Raw genomic sequence first — 25,622 nt, 5'->3', positions numbered from 1 at the left:
GTCGTGGACTATTGCATGTTAAGAATAGCAAAGTCATTCACAGCTGATCATCCCAGAACATTGCTGTAACTTTGTAGACAGTATATTTCACTTTGCTTGAGTTCAAGGAGGATTTCCCAGGTTTTTCTAACAGCATCCTGCTCATCATTTCCCACAGAAAAATAATATTTTACCATAATTACATGGAACAATTTATTCAGCCATTCCCCAATTGATGGGGATGACCTTGATTTCTAATTTTTTGCCCTGAGAATAAAGCTGCTATAAATATTTTTGTACATATAAGTCCTTTTTCTTTTTAAAAAAAATCTTGGATTTTTATGCCTAATAGTGGTATTTTAAATCAAAGGATATGTATGATTTTATAGATCTTTCAGTCTAATTCATATCTTCTGATCATTTATCAATTGGGACATGGCTCTTATTTTTTGTAAGTTTGACTCAGTTCCTTTTGTGTTTGAGAAATGAGACCTTATCAGAAAAACTTGCTTTAAAGTCTTTTTATAATTACTATTGCTAACTGCTCCCCCATTTATTCTTTTCTATCTCTCCTTTCACCCTATTCCTCCTCAAAAAATGATTTGCTACTGACTACTCCCTCCCCCAATATGTCCTCTCTTATATCATCTCTCTTCTCATACTCCATTCCTATAGGGCAAGATTTATTTACATACTTATATTAAGTATATATATATATATATATATATATATTATTACATTTTTGAGTCAACTCTGATGAGAGTAAGGTTCCCTCACTTATCTTCTCCTCTCCTTTTCCCTTCCACAGTAAAAGCTTTACCTCATTTTATGGCAGATAATTAACATCATTCCACTTCTTCCTTTCCTTTTTCCCTAGTACCTTCCTTTCTTATCACTTAAGTTCATCACTTTTTGATATTATCTCTTCATATTCAACTCATATTTTTGCCCTCTGTTTATTAATTCTCCATCCAATTGGCATAATAATGAGAAAATTCTAATGAATTACAAGTATCATCCTCCCATATAAACAGATAACCCTTGTTAAATCCCTTATGATCACTTTCCTCATTACCTTCTTATGCTTTTCTTGAATCCTGTATTTGAATGTCAAATTTTCTATTCAGCTGATATTTTCATCACAAATGCTTAAAAATCCTCTATTTCATTGAATATCCACCTTTTTCCTGAAGGATTATATTTAGACTCATGTAGCTAACAAGTACCTGAGGACAGATTTGTATCCAGGAAGATTGATCTTCTTGACTCCACACCTGGCATTCTATCCACCGTGTCACCTAACTGCTCCAATGAGCAACAATACTTATCTATTAAAGATATGTCCTTAGAATCATTTAGCCAAATAATAATTGATTATTATAAATACCCAAATTAACAATAAAGAACATATAAAGAAAGACACTGTCTGTATCCAGAGAAGGAACAAATAAATAACAATATATAGATGCAGGGGTCCTCAAACTTTTTAAATAGGGGGCCAGTTCACTGTCCCTCAGATTTTTGGAGGGCCGGACTACAGTAAAAACAAAAACTTTGTTTTGTGGGCCTTTAAATAAAGAAACTTCATAGCCCTGGGTTAGGGGGATAAACATCCTCAGCTGCCGCATCTGGCCTGCGGGCTGTAGTTTGAGGACCCCTGATATAGAGAATAATTTTCTGAATATATACTTATTTACATGTAATAGTGGCAATATCTAGGAGATATAGAAAGAGGGAAAAAATGAAGTTTACATGATAATGGCTATATATTTATCATAACTAACTCTGTCCTAACGCATGTTAAGTTAGAAGAGGTAGTAGAATTTTTATTATTATACTGTTATATAAATGTGATTTTATTCCACAAATTAAATTACCAAGCATATTCCACAGATATAGACATATATACATTCCTTACATATTCCATAAATTAAAATGAAATAATTTTTAAATTGAAAAAAAAATAAAGGAGTAGGTTGGTGAAAAAAAAATCATTTACCTCTTCTAACTTAACATGCATTAAGACAGAGTTAGTTATGATAATAAAAAATAATACTATTCTGTAAAAATGCAAAATATGGAAAAAAAGCTTATTTTATTCTTTCTCTTTCCCCCAATTATTCTTTCTTTTTTTTTCATTTTCAAATTATTTTATACTACAAAGTCCTGTACTTGAAAATGTAGGATTCCCCAATTGATAAATGGCCAAAAGATATGAACATAGTTTTCAAATGAAGAAATTAAAGCTATCTATAGGCATATTAAAAATTCTTTAAATTACTATTGATTATAGAAGTGCAAATTAAAATATCTTTCACCCATCAGATTGACTAATATTACATAAAAGGAAAGTGATAATTGTTGGAGAAAATGGGGGGAAATTATGATTATTTTTTTATTAAAGAGATAGTGTCAAAAGTCAGGGTATATAAGCACATAGTGACCAAATTAAAAAAACAAAAAACTTCAGTTTTAGAATTTAACAGGAAATCTAGACATAGAGTTCTTAGTAGAATTGAAGTGGGTTGGGGTCCTTTAAGAAACCATATTTCCTGTTGATTTGTGATTACTTTCAGATTCTCAGCCCCTCCTGGCTGAGGCATATCCTTCCCAGACAAAGTTGTCTTTCCTGGATGCCAGCACCTTTGATTCACAAATTCTGGTCAAAAGCATCCCTTTGAATTCCAGCCCCCATTGCATTTGAGCCAAATTGGGCTTTCCCAGCCTCCACTGGTTCTGATCTGCTCCTGTTGTCCCAGCCCCCATTCTGATTTTCTTGGGTTGCCCAGCCCCCATGGGTTCTGATCTGTTCAGGTGTCCCAACCCCCATTAAGATACCCAGTATAATAAGCGTCCATCAACTAAAATTTTTGCAGATGGATCTCGGTAGCCAGGACTTTCTGTCCACTGAGAACTGCATTCTCAGTGCAAAACTCTATTTTCCATAGCTCTGCCACTATAGAAATCAGTCTTTGGTTAAACTGATTTCTATCTAACAATAAACTTTCATTTTGCAACTAATATTTGGGAATGAGTAAATTCCTTCACTCCTAGAACCTGCGGCCGATTTAAAGGGGATTCTTGATAACTCTCTTATAGCCACTAACCTCTAGACCACCAGGAATCTAAACCACTCAAATAGCATCAGAATTATGAAGAAATGTTTCCATATCTGTCATGTTAAGGAATTACACGGAATTATGAATTATTTCCCTAAACATTCTATTTGCTGTGTGGGGGGTCTGTTAAACAAAATCATTTCTCATCTATACCCTTCTTATGCAACTTCAAAACAACATTCAAATTAACAATTACTAATCTGAAAGCTGCAATAATGATTTCCTCATATTTGTGGATAAAAAAAAATCAGCTATTCTTTCTCTTAACATTTTTTGATTATAAGGAATGACTTTTTCTTTTATAAACCAATCAATGGAAATAAAGTAAACAATGCAGCCAACATAAAAGAACCGGGCTAAAACTAATGGGAACCATCACTCCAGAAGACTCCAGGATTAACTTTTTAAAAAGTAAGTAATATTAATGAAACTCAAGTTGGCAATAAATAGCTCACATTCATGTAATGCTTTAAAGTTCACAGAGCATTTTCCTTGTGTTATCCATGGGAGGATAGTGGTTCAAGTTTTGATGTTTGTGTTTGTCTTTTGGTTTGGGTAAGATTTTATTCTGCTTAGACATTTGAATTTTTAATAACTGGAAAGGAAAACATGAGTATCACCTGAAAAGCTAAATAATACAATGTTATGGGCCAGAACTCTGAAACAAGGATTCTTACAAAGTGTTAAGTCAATGGAATTGATAAAGACAATGGTAATCTAGTTTAGCATGGTGCTCTAGTTCAGTACATGTACTTAGTACTTAATATAGTCTTACAAGATTCAAACCTACTATGATGTAATTATAATAGAGTATATAACAGCCAGCAGGGACCCAGAGACAGATTCATTTCATCTCACAGTGGCCTCCTGCATTTCCTCCACTGAGATCAAGGCCAGTCTGAAGGACCTCCAGAAAGCTAGCTGAAGACCCAGGCAAGGAGACAAAACTTTGAAGGAGACAATAAAAAATTTGGACTTCAACACCTGGCTATTCTTATGGTAATTAATCTGCTGAAAGAAAGGCTGCTCCAAGACCTCCAGAAAACCAACAAAGAACATTATAATACAATGTTTGATATATCATTCTAAACAAAAAGTATTCCTATGTAATAATGAATTATCTATGAGCTTCATTTCTAAAATATATAGAGAACCAAATCAAATTTATAAGAATCCAAGTCATTTTGCACTTGATAAGTGATCAAAAGATATGAACAGAAAGTTTTCAAATGAAGATATTAAATCTATCTGTAATCACATAAAAATGCTCTAAATCTTATTGATTACAGAAATGCAAATTAAAATAACTCTGAGATACCACCTCACAGTGACTAATATGATAGAAAATGAAAATGAAAATTGCTGGAGAAAATGTGGGAAAATTGGAACTCTAATACATTGTTGAGAGAGTTGCAAATTGGTCCAACTATTCTACAGAGCAGTCTGGAACTAGCCATACTCTTTGATCCAGCAATACCATCATGATTTACAAAGAAATTATCACAAAAGGAAAAAGGAACCAAACATGTTTAGAGCAGCTCTTTTTGTGGTGGTAAAGAATTAGAAATTGAGGGGATGTCCCTCAATTGGGTAATGGCTGAACAAGTTATGAATGCAATAGAATGTTATTATTCAGTAAGAAATGATGAACAGGCAGATTTGATACTAAGGGAAATGAACAAAACCAGGAGAACATTGTACACAGTTAACAGCAACACTGTGCAATGACCAACTATGATAGACATAGTTCTCAGTAATGTAATGATTTAAGACAGTTCTAAGATGCTGGTGATGGAAATTTCTGAATCTCTCCAGAGAAAGAATTATGGAGTCTGAATACAAATAGAAGCATACTATTTGCACTTTTTGGGCTTTTTTCTTTTCTCATGGTTTTTCCCTTTGTTTTGAGTCTTTTTTTCATAATATGACCAATGTGGAAATATGTGTACTATTTTACATGTATAATCCATATGCTATCTTAGGGAAGGGTAAGGGAAGGAGAAAGAGTTGGAACTCAAAATCTTACAAATGTTGAAAACTATTTTTTACAAGTAATTGGGAAAATACTATTAAGATAAAAATGTCTATTAGTAAAAACCAAATACGTGTGGTTTTTCATATAATATATATGTACAAATATTTCATATAATATAGTATCTGTAGCACAAATATAGTAGGGATACTTTTTAATATTTTAATTTAGAAGATTTTGAGTAAAGCATCTTTAAAATGCATTACTTAAAATTTAAGAACTCTGCATTCTTGTTCTAATATTTTTCTCACAGAAATGCTGTCTTATTGTAGCAAGATGTCAAAAGCCCTGGTATAGGAACAAATTCAAAGTTATCCTTTAAAGATACATTATAGTCTAGGAAATGTAGTCTTGGGGAAAGTGTGCTGGATTTGGACTACTGATTCTATCCTAAACTGTCTTGGTACTTCATCTAAATTACTATGTCCATTTTTATTGTGTACATATCTATGTGCATATATACAAATATATGTGTAGAAATATGTATGTATGTATATGCACAAAAAATATGCATTTCTTGTATATTGGCCCAGTCTACTGGCCCTTCTCTCAAGGACCTTACATTATATATATATACAAGGGCAATGGTTTTTCATATAATATATATATATATATATATATATATATATATATAGTAAAGGAGAGTATACAATATACATTGTAAGGGCCAGTTTTAATTTTCATTTTTGTATTAAGACATTTCATGTGTAACAGGCACTAAACAAATATTTATTGACTGAATAGTATCACTGAAATCCAACACCTGGCTCTGTCACTTATTAGATATATAATCTGAAGCCAGTTGTTTAATCTTTCTAAATCTTTCATCTGTAAAACAATTTGGTTGGCCAGAGAGCCTCAAATATGTCGTTCACCTCTAAATCTTTGATTCTGTGATAACTGAACGTATTGAGGGGCAGAGAGGTTAAGGGACTTCCCCAGTTTCAATACAACTTGTCAATTGTAGAGCCAGTTTCAAAATTATAAATTCCAATACCAAGCTCTTAGTCTGTCCTTCTCTGTTTCTTCTCAAACTGATGAGAGGGAATTGTGAATTGAATTTTTTATAGGTTTAACAATCTTAAAAGTTAAATATTCTCAATTCTTTGTAATACTTATATTCATTAACAAAGATTGAAAGCAACTGTTTTAAAACAAGTGTACTCAGACAACTAAATAATTCTTAAGAACACATCTCTGATAGTACATGGCACTCTCTTCTGAGTCATGTTTTCATATTACAAATCTTATCCTTTGTGACGAATAGCTTTAATTTTCTAATAATCACAGCCCATCTTATTTCTAAGTTGACAAAGAGCTTGTAATTTTATAGAAGACTTCCGTGGCCAGTTTAAAGCAGGTGATTTATCTCTATCAGTGACAAATAGTTAATAAATCCCAAATATTATGAATTCATGTGTAGAAAAAAATGACAGAATCAAAAAGCTGAAAGAACAATTTTCATCACCAAGGCAACCAGCCTGATTCTTTGAGATGACAGCACAGTTTATTAAATTATTATTAGGGTGTGGAAATTTTTAAAAAATTCCTTTAGATTTTCTCTGGTCACAAGTATTAGAATATTTCCCTATAATTTTCTCATATTTCCATATTTCAATGTTTCCTTGTTTTATATGTTTACCCTATCTCTGCTGTACCAAATGATCCTGTGCTGGCTGTAGGTATGTAGGAGGGCCAAACCCTGAGGGTTGTTCCATTTAGAGGCCCTGAGAAAAGCTATAAGTTGCCATAGTGGTTTTGACTTAGAGTCATGGGGAAGTACAGCGAAAACAAGGAATGTGCTCATAGTATAAAAGGGGTAACAAAGACAATTAATCATTGTGAATCTTCCAATGGTAACTCTGAGGATACGGGTTTTATTACTATTTTTTCCCATTATAGCATATATTTTCTCTACTTATATTCCAAACAGTTTACTCTAGGATTCAAACCTTATGCCATTTATGGTGGTATGGATTCTAGAAGGCTATTTCCTAAAAAAAAAAATTTAAAAAAAAGTTCTGTCCAACCACACTAAGGGCTTCAGTCACTGGTCATAACAGACAAACAAAAACAAAAAAACAAAAAACAAACAGAAACAGAAGACTTGTGTTTAAATCTTGCCTCTGTCACTTCCTATCCATTTTTCATTTATAAAATACAAGATTGTCTTATGTGGCCTCTAATATTTCATATAGATATATAGCTAGAGATAACTGCATACATATATCATATGATTTATATCATATATGTGTATATACATATCTGTACCTATCATCTGTCTATCATCTGACTCCTTTGTATCATCTGAAAAACATTCTAACTTAGGTCAGAGAAATGTATCATTAAAAGATTGGCTATAAGGTGAAGATATTTTTTCTTATATCTCCATAGCTTATAAAGACTGTCTAGGAAAATTGGAAGCATTCTGATCTATGATAGAAAGTAATACACGTTCTGATGATCCAACAGTATACCATGAAATATATCAGACATTTAAAGTTCATGATAGTACAAATTATTAGCTGCCAAGGAGGATGAAAAACATGAAAACTTCACCACACAGTTCTACCTTTATTATATGGTGATACGGCATTCTAAACGGGTCATCTCCTTAAGTCCTGAATATTTATAAAACTTAATTATTCCATCTCCTCCTCAATTACCCTTGCTATATGTACAGAGTTCTAAGTGAAACAAGTTGTTGTGCCACAGTTCCCTTTTATTGTTCTGCCTCAGTTACCCTGGTTGCAATTCTTTTCTGCTCTTTAGAATTGAGATAATTAAGGCTGTGGAGATCTGACATTTCAGAAGATAAGGCTCCAGATGTCCTATCTCAGAATCCTAATTGGCATTGTCTATATCTCTAAGTTCCAGACTTTCTGGCTCTAGTTGGATACTTCCTAAATTCTCACAATTTGTAAGAATTTATGGTCCTACCTGTCACACCTGTCACAACCGAATTGATGGTCATTTCCTGGAGATTCCTGCTCCCCAGAGTTTGGACTCTACTCCCCTTTGTTTCCCCAAGCTTGGAGTTACTTGTATATATTTCATTGAGAACTCACATTCACTGGTGGATGCTTTGGACATCAGCCCTGGGGGCAACATGTCCCCAGCACAATTTCTCCTTCTCAGAAATCCAAATAAAATCTTAAAAACTCTCTAATCTCTATTTTGCCTCAGTTTCTCTGGCATTATAAAATAAATCATAGTGTATGTGATGAGAGACCTGATTTGAATCGATTGGGGTTTTTTTCAACTTGAGGAACTTCAAAGTCTTTCACAGATACTACAGAAGGAGAATTTAATTTGTTTTGGCCTGAGTGGTAAAGAATCTTTTCTGTCATTGAACTATTTTCATTAGGAGCAAAACAACCAAAAGACAACATAAAGATACAAAAATGAAAACATAAACACCAAACAAAAAGAAAAACAAAGAAACTAGTCCCATGAAATCTTGGTACTTTTCTTTACTAACATATACCTTTGGAAAAGGCAACAGGGTAGTAGGGAGAGCAAATAGTAATGCTGAAAGGAAAGACATTTTAAGCTACTATCCTTAATCACTCAATCAACAAATGTGCATTAAGAACCAGAAACTGTCTAACTGTTGGTTACACTAAGAGATCAAGTATCACATTTTTAATAATAGTTTTTATTTTCAAAATATTCGCAAAGATGGTTTTCAACATTCACCCTTGCAAAACCTTGTGTTCCAAATTTTTCTTCCTTCCTTCTCCCCATTCTCCTCCCCTAGACAGAAAATAATCTAATATATGTTAAACATGACAATTATTCTATACATATTTCCATATTTAGCATTCTGCACAAGAAAAATCAGATCAAAAAGGGGAAAAATGAGAAAGGAAAAAAAGCAAGCGAACAACAATAAAAAGGTGAAAATACTGTGTTGTTATCCATATGCAGTCCCCATAGTTCTCATTTAGAATACAGATGGCTCTCACTCCATCACAACCCTATTGGAATTGGCCTGAATCACCTCATTGTTGAAAAGAGCCATGTCTATCCAAATTGATCATTGCATAATCTTGTTGTTCCTGTGTACAATGGTCTCTTGGTTCTACTCACTTCACTTAGCATCAGTTCATGTAAGTCTCTCTAGGTCTTTCTAAAATCATCCTGCTGATCGTTTCATATAGAACAATAACATTCCATAGCATTCATATACCAAGACTTATTCAGCCATTCCCCAACCGATGGGCATCTACTGTTTCCAATTCTTTGCCACTACAAAAAGAGTTACTCATTTTTTGAGGCAATTGGGTTTAAGTGATTTACTTGGAATCACATAGCTAGTAAGTGTATAATGCTAGATGTGAGCTCAGTTCCTTTTGACTCCAATACTCCCTGCTCTATCCACTGGACTACCTTGCTGACTCAAGTAGCTTTCATTTTATTGTTGTATAAATATTCTCAATAAATATTCTGCCTACTATGTGCCAAGCACTGTGTTAAATGCTGGAAATGAAAAAAGGCAAATAGTCCTTGCTCTCAAATATGAAAAGTCTAATGAGAGAGCCATGTAAATAAATAACCATACATGACATCTATAGAAACAAGATGGAAATTAAACTGTAAAGGAAAAGGATAAAGTGCCAGAGAGGATCAGGAAGTTCTGGTGCATTACAAGGAGGAATTTTTGAGCATTCTAAGGAAACTCAGAAAAATCTAGGTTTATGAAGACTATCAAATTTTAGATTATGTAAAAATGTGTGTGTATGTGTGTGTATGTGTGTGTGTGTGTGTGTGTATAGGTGATTAACTTTCTTCCTTTGTAATCTCAAAGCAAGATGCTGAAAATAAACTATATAAAATATAATTTTAACTTTTGGAAAAAATTACTCTTTTCCAAAACTTTAATTCCAAAAGGATATACAGTCTCTCTTAAACAGTCAATGACTGTCTCTTTATAATGCTGCTTATTTAATGTGAAGCAGAATAAACTACAAAAGGAGAAAAATGCTCCTATTACATTGTTCTTAGGAGCATTCAGAAGAAAATTAAAAAGATATATGGCTACTAAATGAATGGAGCTCCCTGTACATGTTTAACTAACCCTGAAAACACAGCTTCACTATCTCTATTAATCTAGAAATATGAAAGCTACAAAATATTAACATTTGTAAGATATCATTATCTTATTTATGGAAAGCTTAGACAAAAATGCTGAGCTGTTGTAGCATGTGCAGGTAGATATTGTTAAAGTTTGTTTTACTAGTCCTTTTTCTTGGCTGTTGCACTACATCTTTGAATGTTTATGTATTACCAAAAGAATAATAAATGATTAGGCAGTTTATATTTAACTAATATTTATATGTATATATGTACACATTTTGTGTGTATATATATATATATATATATATATATATATACATATTGTGATGACCGCATATTTTAAAATCGGCTGGAGTAGGAATTCAGGTTAAGGGAAAATCTTCCATCTTTATTCTCAGTAGAAGTGAAGAAAGATTGGAGGTGAAGGGGGCATCACGATAGCAATGTGTGCAGCTGCATCAAGAAGTCACCAGACCAGAAGTCAACCAGCCTTTTCTTCCGCTCCTCTCTCCACCCCCCTGCCTCCACCCACCAAAATCGTCATTTCCTATACAACACATCAGGACTTGCACAAAGAGTGGACGGGGGCCATTCTTTCTCCAAGCATATATATTAATAGAGTATGGTCCAATTACTATTTAGCCTCACGTGCTTGGGACCTCAGTGCATCAACTCAAGCTTCAGCCCATTACAATATATGAATGTGCATATTATATGCATATATAATATAAATGTGTTTATATAATATAAGGAGTGTGTATATATGTATAAATATATATGTATATATAAAATGTTGTATGTATACACATAGAAATATAGATAGAAGATAATGATGATAATGATAGATGGAGATCCTCTCATTTTGCAGATGAGGGAAGTGAAGCTCATAGAGATTAAATAATCTGCCCCAAATTACCAAGTTAAGCAATTCAGTGGTGATATTTAAAACTAGGATTTTAAAGTTCCAAGTCTAATACTTTTTCGATCACAGCAAACTACATCAACTTTTTCCTCTGGTTTTAGGGTTGCTTAATAAAGAATTACCATCACTATATCACAATGATCCTAATTAGATAGTAAAGTTCTTGAGAGCAGAGTCTGTGCTATAGCTTATTTTTTGTCCCCTACCACCTCATGTTTTATTCACATGATAGGCATTTAATAAATGTTTACTGAATTTAAATGAACTGAATCATTACTATTATCTTCTATTATCAATAAGTTGTCATTAGCATTTGTTTTCTTTTCTTGGCTACTAAACGAATATATATATTTTTATCATCAAATATTGGGAACTCATCATATTAAATATTATTTATTATTGTTATTATTATATCCCTTAATACACAAGTATGGAGAGGATGTGTTAAATGGAGGACCCCAATCAGGTGATTCCCCTAAGCCACCTGATAAAATTAGTAGATATAAGAGGAAGGTAAAAGATACAGCATACAATAAGGCTAAAGTTTTGCTCCATTTACTCTTTGAGTGATTGCATTTACAATTTGAAAAAGGTGTGATACTGTTTAGCAGCTCAAAACTGGTTGCAGATTGTAAACCTGAAATACTGGGAGATCCATTCACACATTTTAAAGTATTTAATACAAAGGAAGTATAAAAAAAATTCACACTTTATTCCTATAGGTGATGTGAAGAATTTCCTCAATAAACTTGATGGAATTTTATAGTGGCAAGGTACTGCCTAAACGATAAAGGCATAACCTTAATAGAGTTAAAAAGCATGAGCAAGGTCTGGAAAGTCAATCATTTGAGGGCAGCCAAAGAGAAGCCCAGCTAGGGGCAAAGAATCCAGTTTCCAAAGGGAATATTATTTGCCTTTCTCCTTGAACAGAATATAATGGAGATGGGGGGACTCCCTCTTTCCTGCCCCCCATCTTCAATGTTATCTTTCAATATAATAATTCACATAGTCAGAGAAAGGGTGCCCAATAGAAAACTGGCCCAATGAGTCCCATTTCTGGTTGTAGTTTAGCTGTGGAGAGCAACAGGTCAAAAGAGCCCAGTTGAATAACTTTCCCAGATGGGAGTAAATAGCATGAGGCCTCCACAAAAAGAAATAAAACAGTGAAATACGACAGTACTTCAACACTTTGGCTACACAGGTTCTCTTTGGGTGTCTTTCTACTATTGCATTCTATGTCAGTGTCTATTCTTCCCACTGATCCTACATAAGAGAGTGTGCCACAGGTTTGTTAGATATGTTTGTAGTTACTATTTCTATCATTCCATTTTAAGAAATGCCTAGATTTTAAGCAAATCTTAGCCACTGATTGATTATTAAAGTTAATATATTAATGAAGAATCATAAGTTCTAATTTTAGGAGTGTAGATCCACAGAGCTCCTTGAATTTGGGATAGATGTACCTTGGAGAAGTCAGTTTGTTGAGTTTGAACTGAATAGAACTACTAAACTACTAAGTACTAACTAGAAATTGCTAAAATGTGACTAGATATAGTATGAGTAATCATTGGTAAAGACCCATGAGACAAAAAAAAGTGCTATTTTATTACATTTTGTTTTTAGACTGTAATTATATAAACTTCTTTATATATTATATATGCCTTCTTTACAAATTTGAAAAATATCTTTGAGATAACTTTCATATGCCTAAATGCTTAAATCTTATTTCACGAACCTGTCAACTACAATTATAAAAGCTGATATGATGCCTAATAATACATCCAGAGTTAAAAGAGACCTCTAATTTAAAGGAATGGCTTTAAACATTTTTTATTGATTGGAGGACCATAGAATAAAATTTACTAGGTGGCCAGGAAATCTGAGTTATATACCTAAGTGTTTAACAATTCTTTTGAATATTCTCATATTTTTGAATTTTTTATGAATTAAATATTTTTTCTACTCTACCTTCATTTTCATAATGACAATTGAGTTTAAATTGCCATCTGTAGTTGTTTATATGTTTCTTAGATCTACTGGGGATGTTTTGATGTCCTATGTGTTACAAGGAACTAATGGAGAATCTTTTCCCTGAAAAATAGGTTGAAATGATTCATAACAGTCCTAAAAGTCTCAGTTTTGAATCATTTATATTCTGCGAATAGGTAATTCAGGATGTGAGCCATATAAGTTTTCATGACTTTTAAAAGCTGTTAATATAAGCAAGTAAAAAAGGGGCAAAATTTTAACATCTTATTTCCTCTGTTTCCTGGCTCTTATTTCCTGTAATTTCATCATGGAATTTGAACAGAAGCATTTGGTTTAAGGTCACACCTTCCCCTTCTACATACAAGTTGTTTGTAATTTTCCCAAGAAGATCGATGACATCATGCTGTGATGCTTCATCTCATGTATAAATTGGATTTAAGTGAGGCAAAGTTGCACAAAGTTGTCAGTCTCTTTTCCAGTGGCAAGAGAGAAGCCAGAACAACTGTCCATGGCTGGGATTTAATGTATTATCTTGGGAGTTTTGATTAAATTCTAAATTCTTCACAGCACTTGCTTCAGCCATCTTCATGGCTATTGAAACAAATTGTTTTCATCTGCTCATTCTGCCAGGAGAAATTTTCCTACACTTGTATAGACATCCTCTTAACTCAGCAACAGATTTGAAGGCTGTCAATTATTATTTTTTTTCTGAGGCAATTGGGATTAAGTAACTTGTCCAGATTTGAACTCAGGTCCTCCTGACTTCAGGGCTGGTGCTCTATCCACTGCACCACCTTGCTGCCCCACAAGCTATCAATTATCTTAAATTTGGTGTAGTCATTTGCCAAGATGGTTTACTTGGGTGTGACCACTGCTCATAATACAGCTTCTTGGAGTCAAAAGTGGGAATTGAATGCCAGACAGACATCAAAGATATATGAACATCCTAGAAAAGAACATGGCAGCCTTCATACCAGAAGTTCTAGTCCTCCTTGAACACTGAGTATATTTCAATTGCTACATACATAAATGTAGATGTATATAAATATATGTATATATCAGAATAACAGGTAGCTATTTCTGGTGACAGTGGATAAAGTACTGGACTCTAGAGTCAGGAAAACTTGAGTGTCAGGAAGACCTGACTTCAAATTAAGACCCAGACACTATCTGTGTGATTATAATCTAGTTACTTAACTTCTGTCTGAATCAGCTTTCTTATCTGTATTACTAGGACAACAATAGCATCTCCCTTATATAAGATAATATTTGTAAAGTTCATTGTAAATCTTAAAGTACTATATGAATGTTAATTATTATTATAAATTTTATTGCTATTACATTTTTATTGATTTTTTTTCAGATCCAATCTTCAAGGTGACATCAAAGGTTCTTTCACTGTTTGGAGGTGTTATTTCCCCCAGTCAGAATTTGTGCAAGAAAAATCTTTAACTGTAGCTTGTATTTAGGTTTTTAGAGTATTAAAGTCCTTCATAGTTATTCAAGATAATAAATGCTTAGAGAGAACAGTTTATTTAACTTCACATAAAATACCAAAGGTAAAAATGATTCATAGGAGCTCATAATTCAGATTCAGGAAACATATAAAATAATCATAGCAGTTCATAAACTTTCCTAAGAAGGGCATTTGATTTTGGGCTTGTCAGCTGGATAACACTCTCATGTTGAGGAGAAATTCACCTGTCCCACATAGCTACACAAAGCTATGACTCTCAAACTTCATCTGTGAGGTAATCAGAAAAATTTGGAACTAAACAAGAAGTCTCCCTCCTCTAAATAGAAGTTTATATTTGGAGATTACATATTCCAAAAATCAATAAACCCCTTTCACTACACAGCAAGCTTGTGTTCAGGCAATTCTCCATGAACACTCCTGTTGATTTTTTGGAACTATAAAGTTAAAGAGCATTCTTCCTGGAAAAAAAAAAAGAAGGGAAGTGTTGAACAATAGAATCATGGAATAAGAGAACTAATAATAGACCCCTTGGAGAGACAAAAGGATTGTTTATATACTTATTCTTCTCTCCTTCCCTACCCCTAGTCTTTTCTCCTCTCTCCCACCTCATAACAGGAGTAGTAAAAGATTTAAGTTGTTGACATAGGAGCTTGGGGGCATTTATATTACAAAATTTCAAATTCTTTAAGCTTTTACTTATTTAACTGTTGGTTCTGTGTAAAACACCTAAATTTTTAAAATTACATTATCATGCAGTGAATACCATCCTTAAATTTTTATTTAGTTTTTTTCTCAAAATAATTATGATCCAATAATTCAATCTTGGTGACATTAAGAGTCAATTTAACTCTGAATAATAAGGGTGAAATTCTTGAAAAGTCAAATGAAAACTTTGGCAATGATTAAGTCTATAAATGGGTTTGACAATTTTGACTGATGGTCAGAGAAAGCAGTGGGAGGAAAAACAGTCAAAAAATCATTGACTTGTTTTTCCTGATGATTACTCAAGTAAGGCAAACATGATTTTGAATATAAAAAGCATTCTTGTTGGACTACAGCAAAATTAATTCCTAAGGCATAACCCAAAAGAAGTTCATTGGGACAGAAAAAATAAAATATTAAGCACTGCAAGCAAATGGGTACACAATTAAAAGTTACAAATGATCAGCAAATAAATATTGTCCTGAGTATTTTGAAAGATAAAAGAAAATCATTGTTCTCAAAGAGCTGACAGTTTAATAGGGGAGACAAGCAAACAACTATGTGCAAACAAATTATATCCATGATAAGTTGGAAATAATCAACAGAAGGAAGTCGTTAGAATTGTGACTGGGACATGAAGGAAGTCAGAGTAGTTTAGGCTAAGATGAGGAAGGAGAGAATTTTAACCATGGAAAACATCCAGTAAAAATATCCAGAATATGGAAATGGAATGTCTTGTTCTAAAAACAGCAAAGATTGCATTTGTCACTAAAATGCAGAATACATGAGTTGCAGGAAATTAGAAGTAATATATGACATAAGAAAACTAGAAAGATAAGAAAGGAGGGTCAGATTATGAAGGGCTTTGAGCAAGAGGATTTTATATTTAATTCTAAAGGTCATAAAACATCATTCGAGTTTATTGGGGAAGAAGGTAATATGGTCAGGCTTGCACTTTAGGAAGATCACTTTGCCAGATTATGTGGAGGATAGACTGGAATGGAAAGAGACTTTTGGCAGGAAGTCTATTCAGGAGGCTTTTACAATATTTTTCAGGAACAAGGTTATGTAGGTCTGGCCCATGACAGTAATGGCAGAGGAAAGAAAGGGGTATGTTGAGAGAATGGTGGTATCCTTAACCAGTAACACAGAAGTTAAATGAGTGGAGGATTTTCGGGAAACAATCAGTACAGATTTGGACTTGTTGAGAGTTTAAGATTTTCTTGGGGCATTCAGTTTGATATATCTAACTGGCAGCTACAAATGAAGACTGAAGATCAATAAAGAAATTGGGGCTGGATAAACAGATTTGAGAATCATTAGCACAGAGGAGGATAATCTGTTATCATCTGTATCCATGGGAACTGATGAAATTACCAATTGAACTAATAATAAGGGAGAAGAGAAGAGTTTCCAGGACAAAGTTCTTTGGGACATATACATTAGCAAGTGGGATGTGGATAAAGATTGAGCAAAAATAAACTGGAAAATTATGAGCAGTTAATGGTGAGAAGAGTAACAGTCTGGGAAACGAGATTTGAGTTCTAGACCCAAATTACAAAATAATTTTTGTTATTCAGTCATTTCAGTCATGTCTCACTCTTTGTTACATCATTTGAGGTTGTCTTGGCAAAAAAAAATTTAAGTAATTTGCTATTTTCTTCTCCTATTGGAGAAGTTATATTTAACTTTTAGAACGTCATTTAACTTTGGCAAGTAACATAGCTCTAGAGCTGAAATGGTTTTCAGAAATGGTTTTAACAATCTCCTCATTTTAGAGAAAAGGAAGCTGAGTAGGTTAAGTAGGCCTTGACCATTACACTGTCACAAAAATAATAAACATCAGAGGTGAGATTTGATTCATGGTTTTCTGATTCTAGAGTCAGTAATATCTTCAGTGTGTCAGACTACCTCTCTAGGTCTCATTTTCTTCAGCATAATATATCAAACTAAATATATATATTTAGATTTTTTTGAGGGATGGTGGTCTAAATCTGATTTCATAAGTTCAGAGGAAATTCCAACATGAAAACTTCATATGGTTTCATCAAAATGTTAGTTACCTGTGACATAAAGAGATAATGTGATTTGCCCAAGTCAACAAGAATATCAGACATGAACTTTCAACCCAAGAGACTCTCTTCTCCAAGTTAAATTCCCATCAATTCCTAGCATTTATAGAGTATTTTAAAATTTCAATATGCTTTCTTCATAACAAGCTTGTGGGTTAAGTAATGAAAATAGTTTGATTTGTTGTTATTGTTTAATAGTGTATTAAATTTTACAATGCACTGTCCTCCCTTGAACTCACACTATGAACTAGATAGTGCAAGCATTCTTATTGTCATTTTAACATAAGGAAAGGACAACTCAAAGAGGGTTTTTTTTTAATTCTTTATTTTTTTTAAACTTTCTCAAAAGACACAAGGTTGGTGGTTAGAATCTATTTTCATTATACTACAGTATTTTCATTCCCACGTTATATATAATTGAAGCTCAGAAAAACTTTCCCTATGATCATACAATGAGGAATTAATATAATGAAAATTTGAATTCAGGTCTAATGACCCTAGTTGTTTTTCCAGCATATCATATTGCCTCCCTAGTCTAAATGCCTTCAATGATCACATTAATGATCTGTGATGTATGAGTCTATCTCTAAAACTTCTTATGTTCTATATAGTTCAAAACGGTATCTTTTTATCTCTTGACTACACAAACTTTTAAACATACTATATTAGTAGAATAATTTCCCTATGAATTTAGATATTCATTTTTTCAACACATATTTAAAGTTTTAAAAGTTCTTAGTATTGAGAAATTTAGCTCAAATTTTGTTAGAATAGGCTCCTAACAAAAAACTCTGGTCTGAATTGCTTTAAGATTTTTCCAAGGTGAGAGAGTGCGATCCAAAAACCAGCAAGCTATCTTAGAAATGAAGATAATTAGTCATAAGTGAAAACAGGTGAATAGGGGGAATCCTACCTGAATAAATAAATCAGCATTGAAATTGAGAACAAATAAACACCCCCCATACTTATACTGGTCAAGCAGTAATAATGATTCTTATTTATATGATGCTTTAAGCTCTGTTTTGTTTTTCTCACAACACCCTGTAACACAGCTCATTTCCCCCCAATTTTGCAATTGCAGTAAATGAGACTTTGAAGCTTTAAGTCATTTGCCCAAGGCCACATTGCTTGGTCTGGTCTAGTAAACTCCAAGCAAATCCACCTTTTCAGTGCTCTATTCTAGATTTTCTGTGTATAAAAGACAGCATTTCTCCCTTCTCATATACATCTAATTAAGCATAGACAGTGTCAGAAGTCACAGAAAAATATATCCAAATGCTTTTGAGAATGAACATTAATACTACCCTCTCCTCCCAAAAAGAAATTTCTATAAAAATGAAAACTACTCACCACTTTTTTTCAAGGGAGGCTCTTCTTCTCCTAATCCAAGACAGAGAGATTAAATTAGAAAATATTCAGCATCACAACACTGTCTCTCTATTTTCTTTTTCTTTCATGTACATATTAAATTCCATTGCTAATTTTGACAAGCAAGTTCAGATGAGTTGTAGACTATTTGATTTTACACATAACTTCCTTCACCTCTGTCTCCCAAATTCAAATTTTTTGAACACTTGATAATCCTGGTTTATACATATTCATTTTATGCAGTTTTACTTCTGTGTATTTAACAAAATTATAGCAGGGAATCATTTCAGACAATACCAGGTTCACATCATGCTTTCTTCAGTTTGTCTCTGATCTTGTTGATCTTTTCCAGGGGGCCAAATGAATCAGAAATGAAAATTTTAAAACTGTCAAATGAGTTCAAGAAGTGGCTTCTATAATAAATACCTGTTAGCTTGACAATGTTTCAACCTTGTCAACCCATCAAATTACAGTAGGCCACTGCCTATGATTGTTTACTTCTGAAAACTAACACAGATATAGCTACTGAATCATCATTTTTAAAAGTGAGTTATAAAAAATTGGTTTTTTTTGTTTTTCTTTCTTTTTTCTCAAAATACACTTTTTTTTTCAATATTTGCAGTTTTCTATTATAGTGATATATATATAATGGAAAAGCTAGGTGTTTCACAATTATGTCCCACTGAAAAGAATTGCATTTTGCTTTCCCACTAAGCATCCAATTCAGTTATCTTAGTTGAGATTTTGGCATATTTCCTTCTATTGTTCTGAAAATAAAAAGACTGTCTCCTAGTTCCCTAAATGTTATGTGTATATTTCATTTCACTGCTACCCTTTTGGTCCTTCTGATCTCAAGATTAGAAATAAAGCTTTGAACTAACTCGTATCCAAAACATCTGGAAATGTGTTTCTATCATGGGTTTAGAGTATCAAGTGATCTAGCCCTCTTCTCTGACATTTGAGCTATAAGGGCAAATTGAATACAATTTAAAAGCCAAATAGAGACCAATTTACTGAGCAGAGCAGCCAGTTGATGTGCCATTAACACTGGACTAGAGATTCATTTCAATATTTCCTGGCTTGACCTCAGTACCACATGCAGTTAAATCTCAATTACCCATGATATTACATGAAGAATTATAGTAGAAGCAGTTAACCACATCCCTTGTTCCTATTACCTTCATCGATGTCAACTCCATCATCTTCATCTTCATCATCATCATCACCATCAGAAGATATGATATCAGATAGCAATGAAAAAAATCCATAGATCCAATCTGTAGTTTCTTCTACGGCATCATGTACAAATTTTAGGGGGTCAGAGCCAATTTTGGAAATAGAGCTTGCTAAAAATAAATTAAGACAAAAGAAGAATTACATGATTTATTTTTAAATAAATTTTCTCTACCAAGGAAGTAGAAAAATAAAACCTAGACCTGATATTTTAACAATCTTTCTTCTGTTCTTTCTACTGTACAACAGTTTTATATGATTCTATATCATCAGCAAGTATTTATTACCTACTATATTCACAATATTGTACTTGCCAGTACATTGTATGGTAAATAGAAGACCCAATCTCAGATACATTCTACTTTCATGATGCTGGGTAAGTCACTTAACCTCTCTGTCCTTCAACTGTCTCATTTGTAAAATGAAGATAAGCAGATGCTATCATTCACCTCATTTTTTTTGTGTAGAGAAAAATGAGACAATGTGAGTAAAGTGCATTGCAAATTTTAGTGTTAAATAAATTTAAACTGTTGTTGAAAGAGGATATATATATATATATATATATATATATATATATATAAAGTGTTTGAAGCATTCAATAAGCTTACACTCTAGCCTAGAAAATTTTATATGTGAAACAATTAGAAGACAATAAATCAATCAGGTACCCCAAAGTATGTAATAAGGTATAAGTGGTATTATAGATTGAGAAGACAAGACAGAGCTTAGAATTATAGAAAACCATATATGAAAGGTAAGATTTTTTTTGCAAACAATATGAATGGTAATCTTAGCTACATATACTTAATATCTTTATCACTCTATTAGAAGAAGTCTGAGAACTTAATGGGCTTCATCTTTACTAGGAACAATGTTTGGGTTTAGAGTCACATTTTGTGGTGTCCTCTCTAAAATTCATCAACGTACTTGTCAAATAAAAGAGTTGAGATATTTATGAGATTGAAGGAAATCAGTAGTAAATATACACACGCAAATAAAGTGAATGACATCTTAATGTTATCCCATCTTCCACTATATTTGCTTGAGTTATCTTTGAGTTGCCCTAAAAAATTTAGTACAATAGCCCACTACTAGATTCTAAAGGTCAAATAATATGTTTATACTTCAGTTTCATCATATATTATAATTTGTAACCACACCATCAAATTAGAGCTTAGAGACCAGATTGGTAGTGTCATGATTACCAACAAAATGATAATATGTGAAATTGATTGAAAATTGTCAGCTGAGAATGAGGGGAAAATGTTTAGTCTCTATTGATTCTGTAATACACACATTTAGCTTAAACAAGAGGAGACAAATGGAGGTGGAGGAAGGAATTGGGGTAGATCTACCTGGAAAGATGGGTTTGGAATAGGGGAATAAGTTTTATGGGAATAAAAAGAAATTGAGTAAAGTGGTGCCTCTACATGACATTACGACTAAGAAAAGATCAGATAGGAGAGTTAAAGGGACAAGAAAGAGAACAGCTATTATATTGGGAAAAGTAGACTTTAAGGCCTTAAGTAGGAAGCTGATAATGAAATGGCCCAGGCTAACCAAATTAAAAGTTTAGAAAAGACACTGTTGCCTCAGAGAAGACTTGCATTGTTATTGTTGAGGATTAGATAGAAATTTTGGAAACCTATGAAGGGTAACTTTAGTCAACCATTTTTTTGGAATAATTTAAGAGCAGGAAGGAGAAAGTGAGGGGAGACATAGAGGGAGTATAATAAGAACTTTCTACATAGTTTGCCTGACAAAAGGCACATTTTTGTTTGAGAATAAGTTATATCTGAATTTGGGTTACATCTAAAAATGCTTTAGGTCTAATATATTCTTACTCAGACTGCAAGGATATACTAAATGGAATATTTATGCTGAGAATAATTTTCTTCCATTCCCTCAATTCCTACCTAAATTTTAACTGAAGAGTTTAACAGTAAAATTCAATTAAATGGAAATTAGTTTAATTACCTATATTTCTAGCTACAGCATTTTTTCTTGGCAGGCATGAATCTTTCCAAGCACTAAAAACAGATTCATAAAACCATGTTGACTCATATAATTTAAGTGCCTGTTTTAGAAATAAACAGAAAAAATTTTAAAAATAAATATATAGACTAAAATAAAGTGAGAGAAAGATAGGACTCTTAGCTAGGGATGGACTATACTTAACAAGGACAAATAAAACATGCTTACTTGGAGACGGGTGAATTTGCTTAAGAAAGTTTAAAAATGAAGAAAAAGGGAAGAGAAATTTCTCCACATTCATCAATAAAGTGAAATTATTCTGGGAATGGTATGACACAAGAACACAAACATCAATAGAGAAGATGAATAATTATTAAGACAATATCTAAAAAGAGGAGCAGTAATAGGATCCATGACTTCAGTTGTCTATATACAAAGAAGATGAGTTTGGGTAATAAACAAGGTGAACTAGAAACCTTGACATAAAGAAGCATGTTTGACTTTAGGAATACCTTTTCTTTCAATTCCTAGATAATCACTAGAACAAACTATAGAAACAAATTTAAAGATTTTAGAAAGGGAAATGAGGATTACTAAAAACAATATTAGTTTATCAAGACATTCTAGACAAACCTCATTTTCTATTTTTAACAAGATCATTATATTGGTAAATGAGAGCAAAAGAGAGAGGCCTATTATACCTAAATTTAAAAAAAGTATTTGATATCATCATAGAAAAAATGGAAAGACTTTAACTGGATAATAGTATAGTTAAATAGATTCAGAACAGCACAAATGACAAATCAATATGTTGTCGATAATTCAGCAAGTAAACATCAAAAAAGTATGTCTGTTGAAGTCTCTCAATGACCTGTCCTTGGTCATGATTTTTCTTCATATTTTTATTAATAATTTGGATGAATGTTATCTAATTGTACTTGACATATAGTTGAGAGTAATTAACAATTAAACAATATTATCAGGAATCAAAATTATTTTATTAGACTAAAATAATAGGACAAAGCTATTAAGATAAAATCTAAATTTGAACAAATATATAAATAAACACTTGATAAGTATTTAGAATGATATAAATTTCAGTGTCTTTAGTGGGATGTCATAATATCACATGGAAAAGAAATTAAACTTATTCTGTTTGGTCTCACAGATAGGATTATGAGCCATAGAAAGAAGTTGCAGAGAACCAGATTTGACTCAGTAGCAGGAAAAACTCCCTAAAGGACAGAATAGATCACCTCACAAGATGGAGAACCATACCCAAGGGGTTCTTAAGGTAAGATTAAATGATCACTTGTCATGACATATGCATTGAATTCCTATTCATATATGAAATATATTTGATAAACTTCTAAAGTATTTTTCAGCTCTAAGATTCTATGATTCTTTGGTCTACAAAGTATTATAAACTTAATCCTATGCAGTTTGATTAACTTCTGTGATTTTTTTTATGTTATATAATACTATTATTAACTATTCCTAACATCACTTTTTAAAATTGCTTTTATATTATAATTGAGGGCAAAATTTAAATACTGATATAAGTAGGAATAATACTATCATACAACTGACAAAAACACTTATTTGAAGTCGCATTTCCTTATGTTCAATTTACCATGTTCTCCCATTTTAACTTCCCATCTTTCTACACAATACACAAATTGATCATTTAAGTAGTGTTGAATTGTGTGTGTAAAAATAAACTCATTCCATTCAAATTAAATTGAAATAATGAAAATCAATAAATAAAAATTTAAAATCAAGTAATCAAAAGCTTGTCATATAGTAAGCACTATAAAAAGTCTTTTATTATTAATAAATATTTCCATAAACATGTGAATTAAAATAAAGCATCTTGAACTGGATTTGAAATTTAAGAAATGGTTTCTTGAAAAATGAACTACCAGGAAATTTGTGACATCTGGTCAGGAGGTTCTTAAAAATAGAATATGTTCTTATTCTATGATAGGGATTCAAAGATAATCTTTCATATGGTAAAGAAGTTGGATAAGTAATTTCAAAAGATCTTTTTCTATGTATCTACCTCAGGATTTTAAAGATAGGCATAGAGTACTTTATCTGGAGTCAGGAAAATACAGTTTCAAATATTGCCTCTATTTGTTATTAGCTGGATGGCCATAGGTAAATTTCTTCTTTAAGCCTCAGTAACTAGTCAGTTGGTCAACTCATTGTCCCTTGGGGGTGGGGTAGATTTTAATTTCTTTTATTTGTCCTTACTTAGACTTTCTCAAAATATCTTATCCCAATTACCTCTGTGTTCCATATTCACCAGTGCCTATTTATCTGGCAACCTTGTATTCAGAAAGGCCTGGTTTCAAGTTCCACTTCTCTACATCTTATTGTGTGAGCCTGGGTAGATCATTTAAATTCCCAGGATTCTAAATAATCATAAAACTATAAATTACAGAGTAGATGCTAACCTGAATTGCTTGAGGAAGTTCCTAATACATTTAAATAAGAGATGCAAAATCTATTGCTACTTTTGTCCCCATTTTATATCTCTCAATAGATTTTAAGATAGTGAAGAGGGGTGCAACCTTTATATTCTAAGTCCCTAGACCAATATCTTTATATATATATATATATATATATATATATATATATATATATATCTTGACAAATAAAAGAGTGACATTCATCATTTTATCTCTTATAGTACCTAGCACATTGCTGTATACAGGCTATATTAACTAAATGTTTGCTAAGTGAATGAATGTGGTCACACAAAATATTTCCATAGCACAAACAAGTAGAATTACCCTTTATACCTTAAAATACCCAAATTTTACTCATAAAAATGGAAATAATGACCCACGGTCCCAGGGACTAAAATCATGAGGGAGACATAAAGGCAGTAAACATGATTTTTGTCTGCCTCTGTTTTAATCCTTTTTACTCTGGATTTCATGGGAATATTTGTTTGCAAAGAAACTTTGAATTAATCTTCCTTTGGCAGATGTGTGTCGTATCTAGTGTGTCTAGTGAGATGGGAAACAGTAGGTAAGTATGGGGAATTGGGACTCAGGAAGAAGTATAGGAGGGACAATGCAAATTTTCAAGCCAAATAGGATTTGTACTGATTAATGTTTTGAAAACTGTCTATGCAGATATCATCTTTGTTTAACTGGTATTGCTTCACCATTTCTCTATGTGAATTCCCTCTCTTTCCTTTTTAACCAGGCTTAAATCTTTAACTCTTCCTTCCCTTTCATTAAATCTCTCTCTTTCTTAAGATTCTCTTTTATTATATTTTTTCAGTTTAGTTGACCCTGGATAATAACATGTGTATTTCTTCTTTTCTATCTTTCCTCCTTGTTATTAGTTCTTTCAGGCTCTTATTACTTATTACTTCTTTATATATTTTATATACTATTGTAGACACCAAACCTCTGATAAACTCCAATCCATCATGCACTGGAGTGTTTTTCTTTATAAACAGGTCTATTCTGTCTGTCTTATATGATAATACAAACAAACAGACAGATAAATAAATAAATAAATAACATTTTATAATTCCTCATGGATATTTATATAAACTGTGAATTAATTTGTTTAATATTCAAGGGAAGCTAGTGTTTCACTGGATAGCATGTCAGCCCTGGAGTCAGGCAGACTCATCTTTTTGAGTCCAAATCTG

The 25,622-nt window shown here is 32.5% G+C and overlaps 1 protein-coding gene across 2 annotated transcripts in view; it reads right to left on the bottom strand.

The window, feature by feature from the left end:
• The window catches only part of LOC100918037 (triadin), a 193,754-nt gene that overhangs the window by 79,239 nt on the left and 88,893 nt on the right, over window positions 1–25,622 (bottom strand). For both annotated transcript variants that reach the window (XM_031964334.1, XM_031964335.1), the window contains exons 3-4: window positions 19,918–20,085; window positions 18,722–18,751 (exon numbers count right to left, since the gene is read on the bottom strand). In XM_031964334.1, the coding sequence (XP_031820194.1) occupies window positions 18,722–18,751; window positions 19,918–20,085 (198 nt within the window). The remainder of the gene's footprint in view (window positions 1–18,721; window positions 18,752–19,917; window positions 20,086–25,622) is intronic.

Source organism: Sarcophilus harrisii, chromosome 4, assembly GCF_902635505.1.
Source record: "Sarcophilus harrisii chromosome 4, mSarHar1.11, whole genome shotgun sequence".
Taxonomy (NCBI): domain Eukaryota; kingdom Metazoa; phylum Chordata; class Mammalia; order Dasyuromorphia; family Dasyuridae; genus Sarcophilus; species Sarcophilus harrisii.
Note: the sequence above shows the minus strand (reverse complement) of the source record. Positions and strands in the feature narration are given on the sequence as shown.